The sequence below is a fragment of the Engraulis encrasicolus genome, chromosome 11 (genome assembly GCF_034702125.1).
Source record: "Engraulis encrasicolus isolate BLACKSEA-1 chromosome 11, IST_EnEncr_1.0, whole genome shotgun sequence".
NCBI lineage: Eukaryota > Metazoa > Chordata > Actinopteri > Clupeiformes > Engraulidae > Engraulis > Engraulis encrasicolus.
Window position 1 is genome coordinate 2426745 of NC_085867.1, and position 18086 is coordinate 2444830.

At 44.4% G+C, this 18086-nt stretch overlaps 1 protein-coding gene across 3 annotated transcripts in view; it reads right to left on the reverse strand.

Annotated features, from left to right (window-relative positions):
- naa25 (N-alpha-acetyltransferase 25, NatB auxiliary subunit) overlaps window positions 1–18086 on the reverse strand; it is a 39271-nt gene that overhangs the window by 20861 nt on the left and 324 nt on the right. For all 3 annotated transcript variants that reach the window (XR_010036493.1, XR_010036494.1, XM_063209795.1), the window contains exons 2-7: window positions 5209–5294; window positions 4746–4884; window positions 2023–2141; window positions 1570–1644; window positions 1138–1245; window positions 447–525 (exon numbers count right to left, since the gene is read on the reverse strand). Coding sequence is in view for 1 of the 3 variants with exons in the window: in XM_063209795.1 (XP_063065865.1) it covers window positions 447–525; window positions 1138–1245; window positions 1570–1644; window positions 2023–2141; window positions 4746–4884; window positions 5209–5294 (606 nt within the window). In the remaining 2 variants the exon portion in view is untranslated. The remainder of the gene's footprint in view (window positions 1–446; window positions 526–1137; window positions 1246–1569; window positions 1645–2022; window positions 2142–4745; window positions 4885–5208; window positions 5295–18086) is intronic.

The following is an 18086-nucleotide window of genomic DNA, read 5'->3' on the forward strand; positions in this document are numbered from 1 at the left end:
GACACTGCGCTTTGTTTTGGTACTAGCCGCCATTGATCTGAACAAGGTGGAATGAGGTGAACTCTCCCCTTCTATGTCACGCATATCATTTGCATAAAATTTGCATGTCACGAAAAAAAGTAAACATAACACTTTTTGGGAACGTTTTAACATGACTTTTAGGACAAAATATCACCCAGACAATATCCCATTTTATTCACAAGGCTTAGAACTTTCAGAATCTGTCCTGGAAATGGTCAAATTCCTTTACTTTGTTTTCGTTTCATAAACCCTTTAACTTTGAGGAGTAAGGATTTTCCCCCAGTTCTTCTAGACTTTTACTCAAACACTCTACAGCTCCCATAGAAGTCTATGTTAAAAATCTCACAAAGTCCTTATGATGTCATAATGAAAACTCAAATTCTAATCACATATTTGCGATGGTACTCCTCAAAGGGTTAACTAACCTCCTAGTGGGCCTCGCAGCACCTCCAGAGCCTCCACACACTTCCCCAGACGCTCCAGGATCATGAAGTACAGCTGGACCTACGCGCACGCACACACACACACGTTGGAAATGAACAAGATGCACGCAAACAACAACACCAGTGCAAACATAACCATGTAGACGCTCCAGGATCATGAAGTATAGCTGGACCTACACACACACACGCACACGCACACGCACACGCACACGCACACACACACACACACACACACACACACACACACAGTGTGTGTAAGTTGGAAATGAACAAGATGCACGCAAACAACACCAATGCAAACACTACAGACGCTCCAGGATCATGAAGTACAGCTGGACCTACACACACACACGCACACGCACACACACACACACACACACACACACGTTGAACATGTCACGATACATACATACAAACAACCCCAGTGCAAACACAATCAAAGACAACACAGTGCAAAACCACTGACTCAACATCAGCTGACACCCACATACACACTGCTGAATTCCAAATACAGGTACAAGTGAATGTTCTTCAGGAACTGAATGTTCCTACAGACCATGTTGCTTTGAGTTCACAACTGATGCACAGAAGTATATCCATGAAGCTGTGAACATCTTTATTTACATAGCGACAGGCACGCACGCACGCGCACACGCACACAGAGTGTTCTGACCTCAGCCTCAGCCTCGATCTTGTCCTCCTTGACCATCTTCTCCACCATCCTCTCGGCCAGGGGCAGGAACATGGTCTGGGCCAGCTTCTCATCCTGGGCAGAGATGGCCTGATAGACACACACACACACACACACACACACACACACACACACACACACACACACACACACACACACACACACACACACACACACACACACTTCATATTACCAATGCACTGCATATAAGTCTTGAGTTACACTGACAGCATGTGTGTGGGTAGGTGGCTAAGTGAGAGCCAACGAATGTGTGTATGAATGTGTGTGTGTGTGTGTGTGTGTGTGTGTGTGTGTGTGTGTGTGTGTGTGTGTGTGTGTGTGTGTGTGTGGGTGTGGGTGTGGGTGTGTGTGTGTGTGTGTGTGAGCGTGAGTAAATGAGTGAGCTGTACCTACCTGCATTAGTAAGCTCATCACAGACCAGAAATAGTAGGGGTTCTTGGGCACAATCTTGTAAAGAGCCATCCCAGCCTAAAAGCAAGAGAGACCAAACATACATAGTTATTTATAACACAATGTGGCAAGAAACAAATATCATATGTAATGAAAATGAACAGATGCCAATGCCAACAATTTGAAATTGATTTATTAGGATTCACATAATAGTGGGATCCAACCATGTTTGACAAATATTAGGCCTTTGTGTATCTCTGACAGTATGTGTGAGAGAGACAAAAAGAGTGAGTGAGTGAGTGAGTGAGTGAGTGAGTGAGTGAGTGAGTGAGTGAGTGAGTGAGTGAGTGAGTGAGTGAGTGAGTGAGTGAGTGAGTGAGTGAGTGAGTGAGTGAGTGAGTGAGTGAGTGAGTGAGTGAGTGAGTGAGTGAGAGAGAGAGAAATGGCCAGGCTGACCTGCTGCATCTTCTTGTAGTCCCCGACGCGTGCGTAGGCCATGAAGAGGTGAGAGTGGTACTCCTCACTACTGGGCACCTTCCGCACCGCGGCCTCATACAGCTTAGTTACTAGCTCCGCTGCAAACACACGCAAACACACACACACACACACACACTTAATGTTCTGCTCAAGAGATGCATACAGCTTAGTTACTAGCTCCGCTGCACACACACACACACACACACACACACACACACACACACACACACACACACACACACACACACACACACACACACACACACACACACACACACACACCTCAAGCTCAAGCGACGCAATGTAGTATAAACACATACCCAAAGTAGTATACACTGCAAAGGTACCTGTAGTCAGAACTATGAGTGTATGTATGAGAGATGTGTGTGGCTGTGTTTCATATCATGACGTCTCTCTTCACAGTATGGTGAGGGCAGGTATTATTGGCTGGTGCGCATTTGGGAGCCTTAAGGGAGGGGCTCTCTCCCTGTACAGTAGCAAGGGCCTGCAGGGAGGGATGCTGGTGTGTGTGTATGGAGGCAGGTGTGTGTGTGGAGGCAGGTGTGTGTGTGGAGGCAGGTGTGTGTGTGTGTGTGGAGGCAGGTGTGTGTGTGTGGAGGCAGGTGTGTGTGTGTGTGGAGGCAGGTGTGTGTGTGTGTGTGTGGAGGCAGGTGTGTGTGTGGAGGCTGGTGTGTGTATCGAGGTGTGTGTGTGTATGGAGGCAGGTGTGTGTGTGGAGGCAGGTGTGTGTGTGTGTGTGGAGGCAGGTGTGTGTGTGTGGAGGCAGGTGTGTGTGTGGAGGCAGGTGTGTGTGTGGAGGCAGGTGTGTGTGTGGGAGCAGGTGTGTGTATTGAGGTGTGTGTGTGTATCGAGGTGTGTGTGTGTGGAGGCAGGTGTTTGTGTGGAAGCAGGTGTGTGTATTGAGGTGTGTGTGTGTATCGAGGTGTGTGTGTGTGTTGAGGCAGGTCTGTGTGTGTGTGGAGGCAGGTGTGTGTATGGAGGCAGGTGTGTGTGTGGAGGCAGGTGTGTGTGTGGAGGCTGGTGTGTGTATCGAGGTGTGTGTGTGTGGAGGCAGGTGTGTGTGTGGAGGCAGGTGTGTGTGTGTGGAGGCAGGTGTGTGTGTATGGAGGCAGGTGTGTGTGTGTAGCAGAGGTCGCGTTAACCGACAAATGTCCGTTATTGACGGATTTTTTTTTGATGGATGACGGAAAATTCTGATGCCTGTCCGTCATTTTGACGGATCAATATTCAGGGTGATGATAAATAAATCACAAGTTTAAGTAGGCCTACACCTCTATCGAGTTGAGCAAATATGCATTTCAATTAGGCATAGTTATCAGCGCAGATAATTTCATGCTACTATCATTTGCCTTATTCCCTCTCTCCCTGCTTGTCATACCATGCACCGCAGCTGGGCTGTGCGGCTGCAGCAGAGCGCGCGCCTCTCCACTTGTTCCAAATAATGAATTAAAATAACTAAGACGTTGCCATCATACACGTGTGACTTCGACTTTAAGATTCAGAACTATGTGTAGACCTAGGCCTACTACATTTACCGACTATCTGATTTTCTGCCAATGACGAAGTTGTCCCTCTATCGCCCTTCATAGAAGCATTGTTTCATAACTCCTCGCTTGAAACATAAACAAATATGCGAATAGCATGTTTGCTAGCCAGAACCTTCACTCAAAGGCAACGCAGGTCTAAAACGGCTTCAGGACATTAACTAATAAAAACGACGGATATTCAAGAGCCTAAATATTACCAGGCAACGCAACTTACAACTTGGCAAACGTTGCCTGAAACGGCTAACCTTCTCTCATTTCGATAGCTGGTTCACCCATTATAGGCGATAACAAAGTTTTGCGAAATCTGGTCGTCTTCCTGTTGTAGGCTTCAGTGCCTTTGTCGACTGCCTGGGCTAAACCTTTCTGCTTCAAGACGGCTTTCCTTTCCATCGTGCATATTAACCCATTTAACACTGCGCCTTTGTATTACAATCGGTGTATTAATCAGAGCAAAATGAGTGACTGACAGCTGTTGGATAAAGCCCTGCACGCATCTTTTAAAAAAGTGCTTGTGGTGACCATAGCGCTGAACACTGAATCAGACGCGCGTCATGAGAGATATCTGCAGCTTCAGTGCAACGAGGGGGGCAGAGAGAGAAAGTGGAAAGCAAAATTGACTCCATCCTCAAAGCTGCAGAATGAATGTCGAGTGAAAGGGGGTGTATTCACAGCGGTTTACTCTCAATTGGCCGCAATTGTGCATGTGTTCCCGGTGCGGGGTCGCGACCCCCACATTGAGAAACGAGATGGGGGATTTTAAAAAAAAAAAAAAAATAGGCGATGACGGATTTTTTTCGACCCTGTCCGTCAAAATGACAGACTGTGAAAAAGTCTAGCGCAACCTCTGGTGTGGAGGCAGGTGTGTGTGTGGGAGCAGGTGTGTGTATTGAGGTGTGTGTGTGTGTGTGTGTGTGGAGGCAGGTGTGTGTGTGGAGGCAGGTGTGTGTGTGTGTGGAGGCAGGTGTGTGCATGTGTCTTGCATCAGTGCCTCTACCGATTCAGTATGGGCCTGTAGGGAGGGAGGGTGTGGTCCTGTGTGTGTGTGTGTGTGTCTTACGTCGCTGCATCTCTCTGTACAGTATGGTGAGGGCTTGTGTGTGTGTGTGTGTGTGTGTGTGTGTGTGTGTGTCTTACGTCGATGCATTTCTCGGTACAGTATGGTGAGGGCTTGTAGAGAGTTGTCATCCGTGGGCTCGAGGACAGTAACCTCCTGAGCCAATGAGAACGCTTCTTCCTGCCTGCCTGTTCTCTGCAGACCAATGGCCTTGAGGACCTGCACACACGCACACAACAACAACAACAACAACAAGAGGTTTGCGTTAACACAAACACGCACACAGCAAGAGGTTTGCGTTAACACACACACAGACACACTGAACACGGAAAACAAGCCAACGGATGAGGTCCGGCTGAAAAATAAATATACAGGCTCTTCCTGTCGATACAATACACATTAGTAGACGCAGAGAAACACCCAAATCACTCAAATGCATACCTTTATGTGTGATTATTAACTAAGTGGCTTTATATGAATGTAACAAATGTCTAAACCCAAAGTGGGTCTGTGTGTGTGTGTGTGTGTGTAGTCAGGGAATACCTTTGCACAGTGCAGGTCCTTGTGCTTCTTGAGTAACTTGTCGGCCTGCTGGATAGCCAACTTGTTCTGGCCATTGTCGAGATAATCTGTAAAAATAATAATAATAATAATAATAATAATAGCATTAATTATTATAATTATAAGCATGAACAGATGTTTGCAATGCAGCAAGTCTCTCCTGTATTCCCTCTCTCACTCACTCTTGCTCAAACACAAACACACCTGTATCACACACACACACACGCAACGCACATCACCCATTCGCATCACACACACACACACACGCCTTTCCTGCAATACCCAAACCCCCCCTTAACGAAGGCAGAGAAGATCCTTTGGAACAACGTTTACAACGGTGTCTTTCTGTATTCTCTTTCTACAAACGTGTTTCTTGCCATTCTCAAAAGATCCTCAGCCAAGGCAGACAAATATTTCATCTCAGCTAGTCAGGTAAAGTAGGCTTTTGTCTTGTCAGCCATGTGGACACACACTAGTACATTGTGAGAGGAAACAACACTTCACAAAGTGGCAGATGATACACGCCACTGTTCAAACACAGGAAGACAGATAAGAAAACATGGTGGTACACGCACACACGCACACACACAGACAGACAGACACACACACACACACACACACACACACGCACACACACAGACAGACAGACACACACACAAACAGATGCCGACACACATGTCTGAGCCATCTGGTCCGTGCCAGGCATGGCTGTCTGTCAAAAAGAAGCCCCCTCTCCATCTCCATGTGGCCTTCACAGGGACCAACACATCAGGGCCTCAGACCCCCACTGTGTCCCTTGTCATCCCAGACATAGCGCATTCAGGCCGACTGAGAACCGTGCTGGAGCCCGTTCCCGTTCCCGCACATAATCGTGAACCGACCGTCGGGTTCACGCCACAGATATTGGCGTTCGCGAACCGGAAAGTTGGTTCACAATGCGAACCGCAAAATACTAGGTTTTTCTCTGCGAACCGTGACAACATGGCCGCCGTCAGCAGGTTCATCCGGGTAACAAAGTCACATGCGGAAAAAGTTCAGAGCCCGGTATGAACACGGGCGATTCGCAGACAAGCACTTTGGTGCCGAACATAACTGGTGCGGACACCGACACCGGCTCCGTTCTGGTCGGCCTGAAAGCCCTAACAGTGTCCCTGTGTCACCAGTACCTTTTTGAGTCAGTGCATACCTCTGTGCAGTCATACCTTCTTACTGTGCAGTGCATACATGACAAGCATCACACATCAGAGGCTTACACCCCCACTGTGTCCCTTTGTCATCCCAGACAGTGGCCCTTAGTCCCTGTGGCACTACCTTTGAGGACATACTGTACCTCTGTGCAGTCATACCTGATGACTCATACCCAAAATAAGACGGTGAGTGCGCTGTAATAAAAGCCAAAAGGTGCTGCAACAAAGAATTAGTTGGGTGTGCATATTTATGCCACCATAATAATTCCCTTCAAAGCTTTGAGTTTGTTTCTCAATTGCATTGTATTTTTATAGCCATGGTAACGTCATGCTGTGAAGAAGAGGGGACTTTTGTGGAAACAGCTGGAGAAAATGGCCCAAGACAGACGAGGTGGGAAACTTAATCAATGGCCTGGCCTATGTTCCGAAAGGAATGTAAAGGCCTAAGCAAAGAGGTTGGATATATAATAAGAGGAATCGAAACACACCCACTCAATGCAAAAGCGTGTGCTCAAAAATTGGTCTCCTAAGGGGGCGTTGTCCCTCCTTCTTCTTCTCTTTTCGTGGTGTTTGCGTAAGACGTGAGCTACCGCCATCTACAGCTCTAAGGGGACTCCATTTATTCTCTACCTCAAGACTCCGAAGGTATCCTAATCGAAGGTCTCCTAAAGGGGCGTTCACCCGACGTGAAGTGAATACCGGAAAAGAACCCGCCTGCTTTATCTCACTCTCACAAATACGATTCTCTGGCCTAAGTAAGTAAGTAAGTAAGTTTGTGCACTCATACTTTCTTACAGTGCATATACCTCCATGGCAAGCATCACATCAGAGCCTCAAACCCTCACTGTGTCCCTTTTGTCGTCCCAGTCCAGAGAGTGACCCCTGCCCTGTCACTAGTACCCTACAGGACATACCTCCGTGGTGAGTACCATATGAGGTCTGTATCATTGTGAGTACCATATGAGGTCTGTGTCATTGTGAGTACCATATGAGGTCTGTATCATTTTGAGTACCATATGGGGTCTGTATCATTGTGAGTAAGCTTACCATATGAGGTCTGTATCATTGTGAGTACCATATGAGGTCTGTATCATTGTGAGTACCATATGAGGTCTGTATCATTGTGAGTACCATATGAGGTCTGTATCATTGTGAGTACCATATGAGGTCTGTATCATTGTGAGTACCATATGAGGTCTGTATCATTGTGAGTACCATATGAGGTCTGTGTCATTGTGAGTACCATATGAGGTCTGTATCATTTTGAGTACCATATGGGGTCTCACAGACCCCCACTGTCCCTTTTGTCCCAAACTATGACTGCTGTGCAGACATACCGACACAGAATTCTCTTTTCAATTGGTGATTTATTTTGCAACCTATAAACTTGCAGGTTCACATTATACTGTTGCAAAATTGACAGTTGAAAATGCCTCAAAAATGATGCAACTTTCGGAATCTTGGGGTCCATTTCTATTATAGAGTAATTGAGCGGGGACATGTGTCAGTCTTCCCCAGTGGTTCTCAAATTTGGACTTGGGCACCCTTGGGAGTCTACGGTGCATTGGGGCAAGTTTTACAGTTTAATTAAAAGAAACGCTACAACACAGCAATCCAATCAGTCTCTCCTCATTACGCCTGCCTTCATAACACTGACCACTAGAGTACACAAACAAATTACGACAAGATGTCAAAACTCTGGCCATAGATGTGATTGAACTTAATCTTCGTCATCTGGCGTCCCGGGCAGAAAAAGGTTTGAGGATCCCTGGTCTAGCCAACCTTCCCCATTCCTCAATCATCTGCTGCTGCCTGCGTAAGCTCTCTGGCGACACGCATGATTATACATGAAATCAACACCCACTCTGGCAATGAAGAGTCTGGACGATGTTGAGCAAACAAGCACCCCCCCCCCCTCCCCCAACACACACAACAAAAATCAGCAAATCAGTTCGATTTTCTGCAGAATATTGATGAAGACATCACATAAATTCTGCGATATTGCAAAATTCACATGACACATTTCTATAATAGTTATAGAATAACCCATCTTTTGATTTGCTTACAATTAATTTGCTTACAATAACTGCACGGTGTAATGTGCGCGCACAAGTTGCTGGCAGTGAAGCTTCTTCATTTCAGTTTTTTTTCAATGAGCAATGCAGGCTGCAATGCCAACACATGCTTATGAGCAGTGCAAGCACTCTGACCTGTTCACATGGAAGGTGAGAGCAACACACAGCTGATGGGCACGGCACACACACTACAGCTATACCATCATCACTGGACCTTTTAGCTAAGATAGACACTCAAAACCACTCCTTACCATAAAACATGAAAGTGGCGGCGGTCGCGGGGCAGATTTTTCTTTTTTTTTGTTCTCGTTTTTTTTTTTTTTTTGTACAGAACACAAGGAGTGTCTGGTCCGTATCCATCACATTTTAATTTCTTTACCAGTGACATGTTTAACATTCTATTTTTGTATCATTATCTTATATATGTCAATCTCTAGTATGTGTCCAACATTGCAACTGACAATAGGCGCCGGCAGCACTCATCACATCTCTGAATAGCACATCAGATCAGGACAACTTCCAGCCCTCGTGTCATCGACCCAGCTAGAGGCAGCATGACCTAAACAAGGTCAGATATTCTAGGGCTGTAACGGTTACCGGTTTTCACGGTAACCGCGCTTAAATATGATGACGGTGAAGATAACCGTCTGAATTTTAAAATACGGTGTTATCTCGGTGGGTTACCTTACCGCACACCGTTACACCGGGATATCTTTCATCCCAGACACTCCTAAATAGTTTGACGGTGACGAGACGTGAGTGACAATATCTGCATTTCCATAACTCACCTAACCGTACAGAATGTTAACAGTGGAATCCGCTTATAGTGGTCACGTTTGTCCGAGGAGCCAATTTGAACACTGTAAGCGGTTGATTACTAAAACCGAATTTGTATTATTTCACCTCTTTTTTGTCTCTACCTGTCTGCCAAAAATGAGCGCTGAGAAAGACGAGGCTGATGCATTTCGAAGCATAGACCACGCACGGGTCGTCATCTCTTATGATATCAAATACGTTTGTAAAGTTCCCATTCGACAAACGTCTTCTGGCGAGTTTCTGCACAGTGTGATTCAGGTTATGCATGCAAAACGCGGCTAGACATGGGCACTTGAAATTGCTACACCGATAAATAACACACTGTTGCATAGCCTGCTGTAGCCTACAGTAGTAGCCTAGCCTACAACGTGATTTTTTGACACAGTTTTAAAAAGCCACTCTAACTGCTTGGAATTGGGAAAGTCGCGCTGGGCTTGCTGGCATAGGAGAGATGAGAAGGGCGAGGGGGAGTGGGAGGGACTCGTGGGGAGACGCAGCCTGGAGCAGTTTAAACACAAGGGATAGGCCTTGAGCTATGGCCCCAAATTTTGGCCATCGGTGCCATCTGGGGGGAGGAATGCTAACAATTTTTTTTGGTAAGGTATATCCCCCCACTACTAGAAAAAGCCTGATAGCAGTCACGGGGTGGTAGCGAAACCCCTTTTTTCGGCTCTTGAAGTGACTACCCCCCTCTATTAAATTCCATTTTTGAATTCGGATGCATGTCTAGTTCAGGCTCATTTCGTGGGGTATTGCCAATACTCTATACCATGGTGCCTGGTATTACTGGAAAGGGGACCTTTCAGGCTTTCATTTAAGATCATTGGTGAATCTGTCTGACATACACAGAGGTCACAGCACTTCATTAAATCAGACATATCTAATATTTTCCAACAACTCTTGGCTAAACTGTCTGCTTTCGTTTATCTCTGTGGCGTGAAAGAACACCAAGGACACAAAATTGGACAACCTCAATACTCTTTGGAGTCTGCTGATTCAGAAAATGTATAATATGCCTATACAATTGTTTTGTATGCGTTTGTGAGAGCGTTAAATTTGAATTGTGCAACCAGCAAAAGTATTCAAAATAATAGCCAATACATGCAGGTCATCTGTTGGAAGTATTGGGCATTTTTCCTTCCAAAGTTTCTGCTTGGCATCACTGCTTGGCATTAGGCCTTCATTTAAGATCATTACTAAATCTGTCTGACATACTCAGAGGTCACAGCACTTCATTAAACCAGAAATAATAATAACAAATGTCGCCTAAACTGTAGGCTTTGTTTAGTCCCTACGTACTGTAAACCATGGGAAAACATCAAGGACACAAACCCCAACCATTTCAATACTCAAGGCACTCTGCTAATTCAGACAATGCATGATATACCCATACAATGTATTGTGAGAGCCTTACAAAAGGCCATAATGACCATTAATATGACATAATTTAAGTCAAATTCTGTCCTATCTCTTTATAGACGTAAGGAAATGTAAGGAGACATAAGACGTAAGGAGATAAAAGAGATGAGCGGGGGCATGGGGAGGCACTGTATGTACAGTAGATGTAGAGTTAGGGGGCGGGGGGCAAGGGGGGAGAAGTAGGGGTGAGGTGAGTGGGGGCAATGAAGGGGAGCACTGTTGGGTGGGGGGCAAGGCCAGGGTAGTGGAGGAAAGTGAGTGGGGGGAGGTGAACTGGGGGGGGGCACTGTAGAGTGGGGGGGGGGTAGGTGAGGGGGGGGGGGGCGCACTGTGGAGTGGGGGGTAGTGGGGGTAGGTGAGTGGGGGGGGGGGGGGGGGGGGGGGGTGGGGGGGGGGGGGGCTTAAAGGAAAGTGAGGGGGGGTGGGAGATAAGACACTGTAGGGTGGGGAGAGGAGTGGGGGAGCAGGTGGGGGTAAGGGTGGATAAATGTTAATGATAAAATATTTGGAATAGTTTCAGAAACGTCTACCATATTGAATGTTGGAGGGAATTTGAGATGCCCTAGTTTCAGCAGTGTTGTGTATATGTTTAATTGAGCAATTTTTGACCACTTTCTTTAGGATATGTCACGGTGGCAAAATCGAAATTCACCTTCTATTGTTCAGCCATGCTCATATCGGACTGTGTGACAACTAGCCTAGAAATCTAGACGCCCCTAGGGGTTTGGCGTGGCCAGGCTATGTGACAACATCAGCATCTTCAAAATCAACCCCGTAAACAGTGGCTGAAAACAAACCAGACCTGCTCCTATTAATTAATAGTATGAACATTGTTTTACTCTGGATATATTTGGTGTTTGTGGTAAAATGTCATGTCTTCTGTAATGCAGTATTGTTTTTTTTATTATGGCTACCTGCCTTAGGACTACGGATGACATTTGGCAACTATGCAAATACCAACATATTTATATTGATGTTTTTTTAACTGATGTATTGATTAGTGTGTATTGTCCTAATCAAATGAAAGAAAGAATGAATGAATGAATGAATACATTTGTCCATTAGGCAATAGGAAATAATTGTGCTAAAAAAAAGGAACCGTACTCATCAATGAATATTATAGGCTTACGTCATTGCAAGGACCATAGGCCTAGTTATTTCAGCAGTTGACTGTCTATGTGCCATTTGACCATTGTAGGAGGACTATTCTCTGCTTCAAGGAAGCGAAATCAATCTTATTTTTTGTTTGTTTAGTCAACCTTTGGTAAAATATCTGTAAGAGAATATAACAGACTTGAGAAGTGCTGAAAAAAGTAATCTACCCATGTAGTAGGCCTATATTATGGCCCCACAGTATTGAGAAAAAATGCATGAAAGTCATCCATTTTGGGAAATAGCAGCCATATTGAATTTTGACACAAATTTCAGATGGCATCAAGTTTGAATTTCTTCTGCTCGCGCACACGCACGCACGCACGCACGCACACACACACACACACACACACACACACACACACACACACACACACCTTTTCTCTATGGCAAAAAATTAGCCTTTGAAATGATCATTTGGGGAAGGGCTACCATATTACATTTTGGGAAATATTTTTCAATTTATTTCAATAAGCTTTTGGTCAGTAATCTGTGAAATGTCTGGCAGGACAATATGTCTATTATTAAGCAGTGCTGTATGTGCAATTTGATCATTTACTGACAACAGTACCATTTCAAAGCGGATTTATACATTCTTATGCACATACATTCATACTGTATGTATACACACTATACATACATATATTCATTCATTTTTCTTTTTATCCAACATTTGTATGTATGTCTGTAAGGAGATATTACAGAATTGGTCAGAAAATAGGTTATTAGGGCTGAGGATCATTACGGTCTTTTTAAAGGCTCCTGCAAAATATTGTATGGGTACATTATACATTTTCTGAATCAACAGCATGCCTAGATTTTTAAAATCATTTGGTTTTGTGACCCTGATGGTTTCCCATGGTATAGGGACAAACATAAATCATACAGTTGAGGTGGAATTTGTGAGAAATTACTGGTTTAAAGGATAAAGCCCAGCAATTTCAAAATGCAGTTGTAATGCTCACACTACCCTGGACCTGGCTGTACCAGAGATTTTTTTTTTCTTCAGCCTTTTCAGAAATCCTGGTAATTTTAATGGTGGCAGGTGTTACCTTTTTGGGAAAATATTTGGAGTAGGCCCATGTTAAGATTTTTTTAAAATGTAAACAAAATTTGCCCCCATTACAATAGCAGCATGCAGCATCTCCGGGTACTGACAAGTCAAGGGTAATGTGAGCAATACAACAGCATATTGAAATTGGCAGGAGTGATCATTTGAGTATTTGGGGGGGGCTTTTCAAGCCTTTATTTTTTGTTTATATGAGACAGGACAGTGAAGGAGGTGACAGGAAGCGAGTTGGAAGGGAGAGATGGGGGAGGGTCAGCAAAGGGCACGGTTCAGAATCGAACCCGGGTCAGCCGCGTAGTAGACCAGTGTCCTACCATTAGGCCACGATAGGGCCGAGAAATTATTGGTTTAATGACCTCTGTGAATGTCAGCACAAACATTGGCAGGAAAAAAGGCCTGATATTTCCAGCTAATGACCTGCTATATTGGCTACTATTTTGAAGACTATTGGTGGTTACACAAGTCAAATTTTAGGCCCTCACAAACATATACAAAATAATTGTATGGGCATATTATCATTTTCCGAGTCCACCGAGTATTGAGGTTTTGTAATTTTGTGTCCTGGCGTTCTTTCATGCCACAGAGATAAACGAAATCAAACAGTTTAGCCAACATTTGTGAGAAAATGTGACCTATGTCTGGTTTAATGAAGTGCTGTGACCTCTGTGTGTGTAAGAAACATTCAGCAATGGACTGAAATGAAAGAATGAAAGGTCCCCTTTCCAGTAATACCAAGCGCTATTGTATAGAATATTGACAATATCCCAAGCTGTCCTGGACCTTCTTTCGTGCAACTGCACTACAAAATGCTCTAGCCATCATTGTGTTTGTCTGGTAAATGGCCTCAGTTGCACAGACATGTGTAAACTGAGAGAGTGCGGAAACCAGGCAACCATAGACAGTTCAGATGAAGGGGATGACATGGAAGATGAAGAGTACTGACGACGAAATTAATATAAATCTACATGAAACTATTCTTTCATTAAAGCATATTCCCTTTGCAACATGTTTCTTTATTGGCTTGTAACCCCTTGTATAGGGTCTCAGTCTATTTGTTTATGAAATAGCCTGTGTAAAAATGTTGTATATGAACATTTATCTAAATTCTGTTAATGAGAATATCATATTTGAGTGGTTTAAGTAAAGTGTTACCCAATGCCCTATCATTCCAGGGCCTACCATCTAGATTGTATTTCTTCACATACACTACAACAGTGTTTCTCAAATTTTTCGTGCCATTCCCCCCTTCAGAGGAAGGGTGTCTGTCTGCGCCCCCCTCGAGCAAAATGGTTACGAAAATACAAATAAATAGGCCGTCGTGAAGTTTATTAGAGCCTGATATACACGTACAGTATGGCCTATGTTCTCTTAATATTAGTGACTTAATGGCAAAGCAGAAAAATATTTAAAAAGAAAAACCTTCTGACTTCACGCGCCCCCATAGGGGGGCTTCCGGCCCACTTTGAGAAACACTGCACTACAATAATTGAATACTTTAACAACTTGTGAATGTGCATTCACATATGAACTACAGTATAAACAAAGTTTGTTTAAGTAAAGTGATACCGGCATTGTATTAGTCCATTCTATTGGGTCCGATTTTGAAGACATTTTTGCTGGTTGCAAAAGTGACATTTAAGGGTCTCACAGACATATACTAAATGATAGCATGGGCATATTATACATTTTCTGAATCGGTAGAGTGCCCTGAGTATTGAGGTTGTTAACTTTGGTGTCCTTGGTGTTCTTTCATGCCCACAGATGTAAACGAAAGTGCACAGTTTTGGCACAATTTGTGTGAAAATGGGAGCTATTTCTGGTTTAATGACGTGCTGTGGCTTCTGTGTATGTCAGACAGATTCATTAATGGGCTGAAATGAAAGCCTGAAAGGTCCCCTTTCCAGTGATAACAAGCACGATGGTATAGGATATTGGCAATACCCCCAACATAAGCCATAACTACATATACAGCCGATATCAAAAAACAGTATTTATTATAGGGGGGTAGTAACTTCAAGAGCTGAAAAAAGTGATTTCGCTACCACCCCATGACTGCTATCAAGCTTTTCCTACTAGTGGGGGGATATACCTTGCCAAAAAACATTGCTAGCATTCCTCCCCCCAGATGGCACCGGTCGACCCCTCGGCTCATAGCCTAGTAGCCTCCTGGGGAATGCCAAGCTTCGCCGAAACATCTCGTTGGCTCGTTTTTGGTAATTTTTCATACGTGTCGAAGAGCCAATGTTTTTCGTTCCCAGAATATGAGAGCCATGATTCAAGTGCTTGCTGCCCGGTGTCAAAGGCTACGTTGGCTAGCGAGACAGAGGCATGTGTGCACAGCCTCATCACTAGAGAGGTTCTGTGTAAACAGGTTGCGTTGCGTCCCCACTCACTAGTCGAGCCATGCCTGCAGTTCACTGCGGTGCTGTCGGGAGAGCACAACCCATTCACTGTATGGAGTTTGCACAGCCCGCATATCTGAAGTTACCGTGACCATCTGTTTTCTTATTTCGGGGAAAAACACATATCTAGTTTCTGTATGGCGCATGGCCATATGTGTTTACTAACTGTAAAGGGGTCACGTGAAAAGGCGTTGGTCATATGGAGGTAGTCCATTCGAAAATGCAAAAGCACCAGGGGAGGGAAAAATCTGCGATCGTAACACAGTAAACTGGTTTAGTTATAGTCGGGTTGCACATGTGGTTGAAATACAGTGAAAAAACTACATATGCTCTAACCCCATGGATGCTAGAGGAGCATTTTGACACCATGCATGCTAGGATTTATCCACGTTTTCGATGTCTACTCATAGAAAGGGAGACGCCGTGAAAGTGGGGGCTTGGAGTGAAATTTGAAACGCGACATTTTGTAATAAATTAACAACAATAACGCACAAACAATATGTTCAAATATCTGTAAAGTAGTGCTAAAACATTCTTCAGGGTCTAAGCTTTCAAATACTGTTCCTGTGTTTATTAGGCTACACGAGGATTAGGCTATAAATGATTGCGCAATGTAAGGTTTTTGTTCGAGGTTTGCGGTACCATGTCGCCTTTAGTGTCGGCATTTAAAAAAAAAAAAAAAAAAAAAAAACCGCGATAATACCGTAAACCGTGGTAATTTTGGCCACAATAACCGTGAGCCTAAAATTTCACACCGTTACAGCCCTAAGATATTCTTCAGAGATGGGCAGACTAGCGGGCACACTGCGCTGCGTGGAGAGAGAGAGAGAGAGAGAGAGAGAGAGAGAGAGAGAGAGAGAGAGAGAGAGAGAGAGAGAGAGAGAGAGAGAGAGAGAGAGAGAGAGAGAGAGAGAGAGAGAGAGAAAGGGCAGGCAGAGGTTGCCAAATTCCACCTTCTGCCACCATCAGCAAGTTCACATGGGCTCGCTGTCTGAAAACCCTTTCCAGAGAAAGCTGACGTTTACAGCGAATGGCATAAAATCAAGTCGAACCCTCAGAGTGACTATCTGGCTGAGTGTGTGAGTGTGTGTGTCACAACACCGCTAATGGACTGCTTATAGGATTGCATTACACTCACTGTGGACATCTTACGGGGATAAAAATAATCAACACCTGAAATCTGGCCCATCTCATATTCATGTTATGTGTGGTGTGGGTGTGTTTAGCAATGCTCTTATGCAGAGCAAAGGGCATTTGTGGTAGATGAAGTGCAGTTTAGTTCAGACAACAACAACTGCATGCGTCTCTGGCCAAGTCTGACTCAAAGCTATTTACTTGCACTGTCCCTGCCAACGATCAATAGCAAAAAGAGATGTCTCTGAATGCAGCTTGGTAAGGTATCTGTGTATCTGTACAAAACAAGGACCTCCCTTAAGGAAATGGTGCTAGGTCAGAGAAGAATCACTGACATAGAATGTTGATCAAAAATACATAGACCTAGTTTCCTATGGCAATTTCTGTTGGAAATTAAATACATGATTAAGCCCTGTACTTACATATTAAGAATAATATCAAACCCCAGAATTCAGACCTGAAATCAAGAATTGAGCATCAACTAATGTATGCATTAAAAAACCCCTTCTATAACTCATTTTTAAATGTTCAGAAGGCAAGAAATAGGTAAACAGAAATCAACATTAGGCCTACATTCTCCATAATAAAGACATTCTGGGGTCAACAGACACCCACCCACAGATAAAGGTAAACAACTGTTTACTCAACAACGACTAGTCGTAGGTTGCACATTGTCACCATCCTTTACAGTCTTAACTTTTAAACCATGAAACCGCACTGAAATATAGGCCTTAGCACGCCCAACACTTCAGGTAGCTTATACTGATCACAGCCAAACGCCAAACAACGTCCATTCAGCTAACCTGACCAAATCTGCACTCACACTTGTCAAGTGTGAATTCACCTCATTACCCCTTGGCTGTGGGGCACACAACATGGGGCTATGTTTACTTCTGGGTTCATCTCCAACTATGGTAATCTCGTATGATATCCAATACGGTAATCTCCATACCGTTTCCAATAATGGAACTGGAAATTCCTCACCGAGATTCCGTGGAAGTGCAAACACAGTCAGGCCTCGACACGAGTTTCATTTTGCGTTCCCCTCAACTCCTTATCACAAATGATTTGCATGTTGACTGGGCGGAACGTTTTGTGAATGAACCAAACAGCTTCGGTCTTTGCCTACTGCTAACAGCTAAACAAATGACACACTGACTGTCAAGAAGGGCTGCGGCTAACTACTTTAGCCTACTACTGCTGCCTTATCCGGGAATTAGACTGGTCGGTTGAATGGGACCATATGCAGACTAGAGCAGCAGCTCACCAGGCTAGCATGCCAGCTAATGTACAGTACATTAGCCGGTTAGCAAAGACCACCGTTGAGGAGTCCACAAGGTTGTTGCAAGTGCCTGCTATAGTTCGTATGTTTTTGACAAAGGGGTTAACGACAAATGCTGCTAAAGACGTAAATGGGGTGTGTTGCACTGCTGCACAACTGTCCCAATGACTTCAGCGGTTAGCTTACAATAGCTAGCCTACACCTTCTTGTCTTGTTTCACTTGTGCACTCTCTACATTACTATTCGAGACACTTCTATCTCTGCGCTGACTGTAAACGTGACCATCTGGCCAACTTCTGCACAAATCGCTTTAGGTTTACGGCA